The sequence below is a fragment of the Exophiala bonariae genome, assembly GCF_035927105.1.
Source record: "Exophiala bonariae strain CCFEE 5792 chromosome Unknown scaffold_76, whole genome shotgun sequence".
Classification (NCBI taxonomy): domain Eukaryota; kingdom Fungi; phylum Ascomycota; class Eurotiomycetes; order Chaetothyriales; family Herpotrichiellaceae; genus Exophiala; species Exophiala bonariae.
Window position 1 is genome coordinate 3,226 of NW_027042551.1, and position 11,979 is coordinate 15,204.

At 43.8% G+C, this 11,979-nt stretch overlaps 1 protein-coding gene across 1 annotated transcript; it reads left to right on the plus strand.

Annotated features, from left to right (window-relative positions):
- Positions 1-4,388: 4,388 nt before the first annotated feature.
- Positions 4,389-8,229, plus strand: LTR84_012431 (uncharacterized protein; the record flags this gene model as incomplete). Its single annotated transcript, XM_064855952.1, has 2 exons — positions 4,389-5,967; positions 6,035-8,229. The coding sequence occupies 2 exons, from the start codon at positions 4,389-4,391 to the stop codon at positions 8,227-8,229; spliced, it is 3,774 nt and encodes a 1,257-aa protein (XP_064699760.1).
- Positions 8,230-11,979: the final 3,750 nt, after the last annotated feature.

Sequence of the window (11,979 nt, forward strand, 5' to 3'; positions counted from 1 at the left end):
GTTGAACTGTGCGGTGTGCGTGGTATATGTGCACTTAATCTCTCTCGTACGCATCGAAGTAGTAATAATAGATTCGTATAATGTTGGTCTTGCTTCGTTGATCCCCAAAGCAAACCGAGGACCAAGGCGTTTAAATAGATTCTCAAAACTAGTCGAGTACCGAGAAAACTCGGCAGCGACTCCAAGGCTTGTGACAGGAAACAAAGTTCGAATTGGCATTACGAAGTCCCGAAAGATGTGCCTAGATTTTTTGACGGATCAGCTCCTCGTGTTGTGAATCTTTCCAATTTTCGGCCTGTTACGGAGTCTTGTCTGTGCGATGAGTAAACTTGCCCGGATCATGGCTATGCATACCTGCTCTAGCTGTTCACATGCATGAATGTGCGCTGGCGATGGATTCCATGCCTTAGCGTCCTGTGCATAAACCCCGCGCTGAAAAAAATACGAGTTTGAACAAAGTCAGGCTGAAAGAATACGAGCTCACAGCACGCACAGGATAGACAATACTAGATTTGTTACAGCTATTAGCGAATAGGTAGGTGAGCCATTGGATGGCTTTCCTAACAATTCTGGATGGAATATTCTTAATAGCGAGGTATCTAGGTATCGACTCTTCGGCTCCAAGAATTCTAAGCTATTTTCTCTGACTTAGAACGAAGTGATGATCAACTTTTTCAATGCCCTGTCTATTCGACTTTAGGTAATACAACCATTTACTAGACTGACTGAAGATGAAATTAATTCAACTGAAGCCAAGGAACGGCGAAAGCCAAGGAACAGCTGAATTGTAAAGTCGAATGAAGTTAAGGCAATGGGGCAAGCCTAGAATCAACTGTAGATTCAGCATCGGCGATCCAGAGCACCCTTGAGAGGGAGACGAGGACCCTACAGATATTGCCGGAGCCTTTAGAGCCTTGGTTCCGGGCGTTGGAGCATCATGTGGCTCGCTGTTTGCCGTCCGCTGCCGTACAGGTCGTAGGCCGGGGAGGGTTTCACCACTATCTGGCGCAAGTACTCGTCGAACGCGATGTTGCCTGTCCTTACTTGCACCAGCACCGAGCCGTTCGCATAGGTGAGTCCTCTTACAGCTCGAGGACGCGTGAACCTAGGCTTCCAGTCTTCTCACTGAAGCTAGTCAAAGTCGGGCTTCACTGTAGGCGCGTGAACGCTTTTGAAGGGTCTTGTACGGCCCGGTTTAGAAAAAAAAAGGATTGGACAATAGATATGTTCGACGTGTTTAGCTGAAGCCGGATCCTACCCCGCATTTACAAAGACATTTTATATCCTCTTTGATTTGGTTTAGGTCTGGACGTCGAAGCCCGCTGTTCAGCTGTAGGCTTGGCTCGCTCCAATCCGAGTTGTGCCCAGCCTTATGTGGCAGGTCGGCTAATGCAAAAAACATGGAGAACGGCGTTCGTATATGCATCGTTGAGATGAGAGAATTCTGCTATTGGACATTTCTACATTACGCCACTGTCTATTAAATCAAGCCCATTCCACAACAAGATGATTGCTCAAGGAAACAGAGCTGGTGGTCAGCCCAAGTTCTAGGGATTTGAACCGTTCTTGATTGGCAAAGCCGTTCTGCGAAGCGCCTTCACTAGACCGCACCCACCTTACCCTCACTTACGTTTACTAATTTGGCCGTCTAGTAACTTCCCATGTATGTAGATCTGACCGTCATCCCATCGCCGATCGCTGTCCCTTGGGCATTCCGTTTATTTTGACTTCGGCATGTTAGTTTGATGTACTGCAGAGACATAAAGTTCGACCAGCGACACCCAAAACGAAAGTATAAAGGGAAGATGTACATAATCAGGCTGGCTTCACTGAAACCTAAAGGTCAGGTGGGTCTAGGACTATCATCCGAAGTCGAGAAATAACTTCGGATAAAGTTGCTACAGTAATCGTTCAATTTAAGTTTAGATCTACCTGTCCCTCGGATCCAGTTTAGCGCCCCCTCAACCCCTCTTCGGGACGGCCCCAAACACTTAAACTCAAACTCAAACTCAGCACGCTAGTATCTTTTTCCAGATATCCGAATCAGGAAAACCTCGTTTGTGTGGGATCCTCATAGAAAAAGTGTTCTGTATACTCATCTCCCTTCTCTATTCAAGGAGAATGATTATGCTTTATAATTTAGTCTGAACACTACAAGAAGTTGCGAACCTATAGAACTATCTCAATCATAACTGTAAACTGAATCATTTTCTTCGTCGTCCGATTGGTCAGGCAACGACTTGTCCAGCCTACTGTTTATATTCCTACGTATAGCGCTAAGATCTCCGCGAGCCGTTGACCCACTTAATCGTTATAGCGCGAAAAGTTAAAGATTAGCGCGTATAGTGCGAAATGAAAACGCGTAGCGCGAAACGCGAACCTTAGAGTATAGCACGCGTTAGATGTATCTAGTTACTGTCTCTGTGGCCCAGCCATAGCTCTCGAGAAGCAAGTGACTTTACTGGATCAATGGGGGCTAAATGTTGTCAGTTTAGAGCAAGCGTTAATATGCTGCTACTGCCAGAACGCCTTGAGGATTGGTGCCGATTTCGTGTTGCAGCACATCGTAAGCCATTAGAGGGTTGAATCTCTTAGTTGTGATCGTCTAGAAAGACATCTTAAGACCTTTGTGCTGAAAGATGTGGCACATCTAATTCTTCGTGAAGATGGATCGCCCTAGGATCCGCTTTTGAGGACTCAATCCGGCTACGCGTATCGACATTATCCCATCTCTAGTCGATCTTGAATCTCGAGCGACTAAATCCTATTTCGACATTTATCGTCTCGATATAGCATTTTTCTATACAATCTGAATCAGAGCTCCCGATTCACTCATAATCTGAATCAGAGCTCCTGATTCAGATTATAGGATTAAGTACATCACTGCTGGGAAGTCGACATGGCGATCAGGCTGAATATCGTCATCATGACCACAGTCCTTCTCTTCACAGCGATTGTGCAACGAGGACCGTGATATTTTTCTCCACGGTGAACGTTTCGACGGAGTTGGTTCAACAGTTAAAGTCATGGACATTTCTCTGAGACTGTTACCCCCGGACGAGTTAGACGGAGGCCGGTACTCCTAAAACTAAGTATCAGCTAGCCATCATGCAGATCATGGGTAGATAGTGGTCATATGATGCGCCTACCTCATCATCGCTGTCTCCGGTAAGGTCAATCACATATGGCCCCCGAATGATGTCATTGGCAGGAGGACTCTCGTAGTCGCTTTCTTCGATCTCGATTACTGGAGAGATGTGAGTTTAGCCAACACGCACAATCTTCGACCAATCACGGACAAGCGAAAATGAGGAAAGGGAACAGCGAGAACAGGATGACATGTGGCACAGAACGCTCCGCTTTTGTAAACGAAGGAAGCGGGCTTGGGATGATCTAGACCGGTCGATCGACACCACTTCGGATAAGTTTCAGCACATGCCCAGCACAAAAGGCTCTGAGGAACGGGCCACTATTGGCTTGAATGCAGCTTTTGGCCCGCTAATCCTTGGTAGATCCCAATTGGATGCAATTTGCTGCGCGCCATGCCACCTAGGCCTCCATGGTGATAGAGAGGTTGACGCCTCATGCCAAGATATTTCCGAACAAGCTGCACGGAATTGTCGGCCAATCTTCCACCTGCAGAATAGATTAGTTTCAAGATACACCCGTAAGTGCCATTCCCTCTCCGTGCATTGGGGTCCCTCCCCCCCGCTGACCATGCTTCAGACTCGAGTCCAATCAATTGTTGTTCAGCGCCTATGAGCATGAGTCAAACACGCATGGCTACGACCAATTCATGCTCCTGCTTTATTTATAATGCGCCGCACCTCTTTGTGAAGCCGACAGCCCTCGATGCTTCCTCCCCCCAACGCTAGTGTTTTTCCTTGAAAGACCAAAGTTGAGGAAACGCAGACGAACCTCGGAAGAGCCTGCGGGTGTCGAGCAGGTTACTGGCTACAAGAACAGAAATCCATTCCCGAAAGCCGTGTCTGGTCTCGCCATCGCCCTCTCATCTTCTGAGCACCCTGTCCAAATATTCGAATAAGTTGCGGTGCTCCGAGGGAGTTTTGATCGCAGAGCATTCAAGAGACGTGTCAGCCGTATGCCATACCAATACCCGTCGTGAAGCATCCCACGGGGACATCTCGACAACGGCTCGAGAGGTTTGCTCGACGCGCTTGCACTGACACGTCAAACCTCTGAAAAGTAAGTGAGTTGAAAATGGGGCTTATCTCCTCTACGTTGGAGCTGAAAGCTGTAAATGCCTTGCTAACGCGCCAAAGAATACGCTATAAAGCATACTTCCTAAATATCTCTTCGTCTATATATTCTCTCCAAAAGATTACCACACCTATCGATTGGCTAATTAAAATCTTGTCTCAGGCACCATGGCTACCTTTTTCTCTGATACCCGCCTGACCGATAAGCCGCTAAATCAATGTGGTCCAGACCATGTTTGCTCTATTATCCCAGACTACCTTTTAGAAGACATTGCCGACTCTGATGGGTTTTCTGATCAGGTACGCGCCTGCGCTCGGAAAACCCTTAGATACACCCAAAATATTCGAAACACTCGCTCGTCGTTCATACCTAACCATTCTGCTCATGTCGGCCATCCTATTGGGCCTTCCTACATACTTCAGGATATCATCGATTCGGATCAAACCGAGGAGGAAGATGAACTCCGGGCTCAGAAAACTCTTGAGCAATCTGAAGCAATTCCCGTTGCTCGCAGTGCGCCGCGAGGGCATTCACATCGAATGATATATGATGTGGAAGGTACTAACCGTTTCCCCGGAAACCGCATTCGCTATGAAGGCCAAGTTGCAATCCAGGACTTAAGTGCCAATCAGGTATACGACTTCTTCAAGGACATATTTGATTTCTACTGGCATGCATATAAGCGAGACTCCATCGATGATCACGGCATGAGTCTAATTGGCTCTATTCACGTTGACGATTTAGTACCTCCACCAGGTTTCAATAACGCATTGTGGGATGGATCCCAAATGATCTTTGGTGACGGTGATGGCATTATATTTACGAGCTTCACCAAGTGCCTCGACGTCATTGCCCATGAACTCACTCATGGTGTGACACAGTATACTGCCAATTTACCTTACCGCCAACAGTCTGGTGCCTTGAATGAACATATCTCAGATGCTTTTAGCGCTATGGCTAAACAATGGAATCTTAACCAAGAAGCTCAAGATGCGGATTGGCTCATTGGAGAAGGTATCTTTGTTCCTGGGTTTACCGGGCGTGCCTTGCGGGACATGAAAGCTCCGGGCACGGCCTACGACGACCCCCGGCTACGGGCTAAGGACCGACAAGTCGGCCACATGGACCTATATGTAGTCCTACCCGATGACGATATCCCACGTAACGACCATGGTGGAGTACACATCAACTCTGGAATTCTTAATAGGGCCTTCTATCTCGTCGCTACCGCTCTAGGTGGGCATTCCTGGGACAGGGCTGGGCGGATCTGGTATACGACTCTTCTTGATCCTCGACTTCGCCGTTTTGTAAACGATTTAAGTAATTGGAATAATTGTTTTTCTTTCTTCGCTGGTCTCACCTGCACTCATGCAGCAGAGTACGGTGAGGATGTCCAGGCTATTGTCAGACAAGCTTGGGAAGGGGTTGGGGTTGGGGCTAGGCCTGGAGATGTCCTACATGAAGGCGGGATGCCTATGACTCAAGTTCGGAACGCCTTATCATATCTCGAAGATGGACAACACACAGTGAAGATCAATGTCGATTGGCAGCTCCAAGAGTTTGTTCGCTATGGTCTGGACAATCCACGGGATCTTGAGACGGTCCTGACAATCACAGGCGAACCGGAAGAAGCCTATGCCTGTTCCTGCGAGGACTACGTGAAGTTTGCTTGGGGAAAGAATACCAGCATTCCAGAATTCTTCCGAGCTTTTGTGGCTTCGGAGTATATCTCTTCGGCCAAGGAGTGTAAGTATTAGCTTCTCAAATTCGACAGACATTGAACGCAGCTAACATTGCTGATCTTCCGACGAAGTTTCCTTCCGCTCCAGCCAATTTAATGTCTCCGCCGTTGTGGAAGTTACCGCTTCCCCGAACGGATCTGAGAAGTCCACATTCCAAGTAGAGGCAGAAAGAGATTGCCTGGTTGAGGTTTGCGAATGCCTATCGTGGCTTGCCGCGGTCTGTAGACCTCCAGAACCAAGCAGCATACACGCTTCCAGCGCAACCTTCAAGAAAGTGGATGTGAATTACTTCACAATTCGAATGGAACCCTTACGACCTCTTCCTCCATCGGGATCCCTAGCCAGCATTGGTTGCTGCTGGCTCAATATGTTCAATGGAGGATACGTCCTTGCTAGGGGTTTCCCTGTACCCCGCAGAAAAAGCAGCCGTGGGATCGAGTTGCCATTGGACATGATGGTTGAGCAAGCCATGACGTATCATACCATCAGTCACAGAGGGAGTATAATCCTGAAGGGCAGCAACACAGCGCTTGTTCCAATCTCAGTCGACGGGATTGGAACCCTTGATCAAGCGGAAGAGGTGCAATGGCACCTCATTGGCAAGAAACCAAAGCTGGTTCATGTTGACCTTAACGTAACCGAAGGCTATTACTTGACCGACGCTGAATTTTCAACAGGAGACCCAGATCTATGTTGGGAGGCTATCGACCAAAGAGGCTTGAAAACGTTGGCCGTCAATAGCCTTCAAGGGTTCTCTGGAAAGCGTCAATTTGTTGGGTACTTCCCAAGGGCTCAGAATCTTCTTGGGACTAAAGAATCGGGATACGAAAAGGTTGAGAGATCGGATGCCAAACTCGTGAAAGGAACTGTGATAAAATTTGACCAGGCCATAAACGTTACCGTGGGTACGAACTTTGGTACTGCTGGCATCGTCAGTTTGGCATTCTCTGAAAGAATTCGGCGTACAAAATACGACAATACGCCGAAGCAGATCCCAGCATTCATTGGGGATCAGCTACGCAACCGAGAAAATAAGGCACACATTTTGTATGATGTTGAGAAAAAGACTGCCTGGATGATACCGGAGGCATGCATCATTCTGTATCTGATGCACCGCTGGGCTTCCTTACAGAATCCACCATCAACCACCGACGACCTGCAGGAAGCACCCCATGACCCGTCATCTCCTCAACAGAGTGGCCGATCTCAACCGTCTAATTCTCGGCAACAGGCTCCGCTGGAGACATATGGGGGCCCGGTTCTGGGGTACATGCCATTCGTAGGAGCGTCTTGCAACAGCGGGAAGGAAGCCACGAATGCTATTTGGAGGAAGATTTCTGTGCAACTCCCTGAATATGTACGATCCCCTGAGAAGCCAGAAAAGCCGGTGCGCGTCTGGGACATCGTCGCTAGGATGTATTTGATTATCGACGCGTTAGTTGAGCATCAGAAACGCAAGAAGCCGGGGTTTTTCAGACGCCAAAGAGATCGTCCTTACCTGTGGGGATATGAGTTTGCAGATGTTGCCGGGTCTGACAAAGCACCTGCGAAGGGGGTTCGTATTGACAAAGCGAGGTCTGGTGGTTGGTACGCTCTTACCAAACCACATTCTGAAATTGCCATACTCTTTGGCAATAAATTCGGCGACCCAATCAGGTACGAGAGCGGCCAGGCGATTTGTCATCTATGGAAAAGTGTACCCGTGGGGTATGACTTTCTCTCCGCTGACAGCGAAGCCCTGAAATACCTCGAGATATTGAAACAAAAAGGTCTTTTCGATCTCGTCCTTTCCGATGAAAACTCCGGGACTTATAAAAGACACGAGTCCCAGCCATGCGGGAATGAGGACTGGCCTTGCTGTAATATGGCCTTGCAGCTGATGTCGAGGTCACGAAGGGTGACAATTGATGTAAAGAAGGGGGAGGCGGTGGTCATCGGAAAAGCAGGTCCAAGGCTGATAAAACCCGCCGGCAAGGCATCCCAAAAGCCGGGACGGAGGCGCTTAGAGGATCCAGTCGAAACTCAAAGTATCAAAAGGCGCTTATCCGAAATAAACGAACCACCAAACGGAACCCCGAGTGGACAAGCTTCTGATGAGCGGGTTGAAGATGACACAGCCACTGAACCCGAACAGTTTAACAGCTCGGATGATGCGGAATACTTGAGCTGCGACGAATATTCTAGCGTGCCTTTCGAAGACGACTCGGAGGCTCGGGAAAAGAGATCGATCCGGAACGGAGTGTTACAAGTCAGACCTACGACCTAGATGTCGACCCTAGCCAAAAGGACCCGAACAATGGTATACCATTGTTGGTGGTGCCAAACTACAGCGAGTTAGCACGGGACGGGAACTAACTAAAGATGGCTAAAGTGGTATAGGATTATGGTATAGGATTGTTTTCTCAGGTAGAGACTTCGCGAGGTGCAATCTTTATAATTATTACATTGTTCGAATAAGCTTATTAAGGCTATACGAATACGACTATTTACAAAGCTATAGGTGCTATAGTGGTAAAGTTCTAAAAGTGATGTAGTAAGGTAGGGTTACGCGAGCTTTATATTAGAGTAGCGTTTACTATACTATAGTATAGCGAACCTTATTAACTTAGTCTTATTACCTTAGCCTTATCTAGATATCCCCTAGTAATTCTACAATTTTCCTAACTATAGTCTTAACTAGCGCGATAGCTTAGGCGTCGTACCCAAAAAAGTCTAACTATACTAGGAATTAAACTAGCGACCTTAGTGAGATATATATATTTAAGTTACCTAAATTTAATTAATAATTACTCCTTCTTCCTAACTAACGAGAGGCGACCTATACTACTAGCTATAACTTTATTCGACCTTTAGATAGTATAGAATTAAGAGGCCTTACTAGAGTTACGAGACTAATCGCTATACTATACTCTTACCGACTAGCTTTCCGAATTAGAACTTAGGTAAAGGTAGTAGGGTCGTCGAGAGGCTAATAGATACTCTTTGGGAGCTACTATTAGCTACCTTAAGACTTTAACTCGATAAGATAGTTACGGTAAGTAATTAGCGAGGGGTATACTCTCTATAGGCCCTATAATTTAAGATATCTTCCCGCGATATAGGGCGTTAGTAGTCTCCCTATAAAGAGAGACGAAGCTAGAATCTTAAGCTTTTTCTTACTTATTTACATTTTTTTTTTTAAGTTAGAGTTAGCTATCCTAACTCTTAAGTGGTTACGCTAGTACTCTAGGTCTTAGTGTCACTATAATAAAATTATAATCTATATATTTTATAGTCTATAAGGTAATTTAAGTGATCGGTATACTACCATTTCTATATAGATTTATATAAAACTTATTATAGTAATCTATCTTTATATAGAGATGCATCTCGCGAATATTATAACTAAAATGAGTAAGTTTTAGCCGTTTGCGACCTAGTTTATTATAACTATTCTAGTAATCTCTATAAGTGTCTTTCGCCTTTTCTAATACCCTAGCGCAATACGACCACTATAATTATTAATATTTTAAGTGCTCTAGGCGTAAAAGCCCTAATTAGGTAGCTTATCTAAGATATAGTTTAAGTGATAATAGGTTTTAGCGAGTATTAGTGGCGATAAGGATTTTAGCTCACTCAATGCAAAGATTCGTAAAATTAACTCCTTATGGAAGGTTCTATAGGTATTACGACCTTCTAGAGCATTAGGAGACTTGTAGGAACACTAGATTAGGTAGGAACTAGTAAGGTAAGTATCTCGACGCTAGTAGGTAAGTAGTCGCTAGATCCTTCGCTCCCACTATCGCTAGACACTAAAATTGGAACGTATTTAGTCGGCCAAATTAACTAGATTATAGTTGCGATTGTAGGTATTAATTACGCGTAGTATTAGTAACTCTTTAGTAGGCTTATTACCAAAAACTCCGCGCGTAATAGTATTGTTGTAGGGCCTTCGATAGAGCTTGATAATATAGTCCTCTAGGACTTCCTAAATGGTAAAGACGGTTAAAATACCTATAGTTGTAACGTTATCCTACTATAGGAAGTATACTACAAGATTTATGACCTCTATCGCGCAAGATCTATACGATAATTGCGTACTAGAGAGCTTTATATCAATAAATCGTTATAGGAAATCCTTATAGTTTTTATATATTGTACCTATTACTCCTATACTAATAACTAAGGGTATATACGCCGGTACTAGTATTAGAAATAAGTTATTAAGAAATACTAGCCTTTTTACACTAAATTCATTATTCTAGAGTTCCTAATAGAGGTCCTAAACCACAAGATATATCGTCGCAAGTTATACGAGCACTATTGGCATTAGTTAATGCACCAATCTTGACTCTTTACTAATACCTTCTACTCTCGTAACGCGTAAGTACTATCACCAAGAGTACACGTAACCCTACTATAGTGTAAGAACCCAAGCTAGGTAGCCTTGTAGCGTAGGCTTTAATAGAAGATTCACTAAGTCTTTAGTATATCTAGTATAACTAGCTATTGCCTCGTTAATAGTAATCCTAGTTAATAATTTAATCGTATTTTAGTAGTTACAATAGATTAAACTAGTAACTAGTTTAACGCGATTAAATGGCGACTTATCTTAATAGTATAGTTAAGGGTTAAAGGTTAGGAATTAATAAATTTAATCCTATCGAGTTTTCGTTATTATTTAACTAATTTAATACGTATTTTCGAGCTCTAAGCGTTCCCAATAGGCCTTTCGATTCTATTCTATATAATTTACTATATAAAATAGCCCTCTAAGCTAGTGGAGGAGCTTAATAGGTCGAAGCGCACTCTAAGATTAAGAAGCTTCACTAGATTTAACCTCTTTCGCGGTTTTTTCGTATCTATATTTATCGTATTATACACCACTAAAAGTACCTTAAACCTATTAAAAAAGTATATAAATAGACTTAGTAGGTCTCGAGCTTCGATAAGCACTTTAAATGGTTCACTCTCAATATGAATTGGTAAGGTAAATAGCGCGTAAGGTTCGTTAGCCTATTTATAGATCACTAGAGGTGTATATGGGCTTACGGTATAAGTTTTGAGTATTTAGATACCATTTTTTCTACTTTTTTTACAATAGTAGCTAAGGGAAGAATAAGAATCTTCCTATAGTATTTTCTTAGTAAGAATCCTACTAGAATACGTAGGTTAAGTTATCTCTAATTGGCTTTATAAAGTGAATTATATAAAATACGTTTTATTATAGTAACACTAAGGCCTAAGGTAGAGTTTATCTTAAGATAGCAATAAATACTAGCTCTATTGATAAATAGCTTAAAGGTAGATAGTACTACTAAAGTCACTAGCCCTAAAAATACCCCAACCCTCTTAATAGTAGTTCACTAGCCCTATTAATAACTATCCTTTATACTCCCCTAGTATTATAGTCACCACTCCTAAGATCTATTATCCTAGCTCTCGTATCTCACTAGACCAAGAGTATTGGGAGGTCTACCTATCACTAAAGTACTAGCTTTCGCAAAATAATCACGACCCCTACTATAGACGTAATCACCTTAACCACTAGTCGCTCTAGTTATAGGTTATTTTCTAGTCGATACTAGATAAAGGTAGAATACTACGCTTTAAATTTCTCCACTAGGCCTCTATAGAGTTAATTACGAGTTACAATTCGCTTCTCCTTTAATATCTCCTATAATATAGATAGACTACCCGCTAGCTATTAGGCCTTAGCCTAAATATAATCTATTTAGTTCTTATACCCTCCTTTAACTATATTTAGTAAGGCCTTAGAAGAGACCACCTTAAAATCTAGTTCTAACGCTATTATACGAATATAGTCTCGCGCTTAGCGAGTAGCCTCTATATTACCCACCTATCGCTTCTAATAATAGGTAATATCTAGTGCCTTATTTTGACTATCGCTAAACTAACTCGTAAGAATCTCTAAGGTCTATATCCCCTTCTTAGGGTCTTATACTATTATAATAATAGTACTACTCGACTAGAGGATATATCGCTTAAGAAAGTTAAGCTATAGAGCCCATTAACT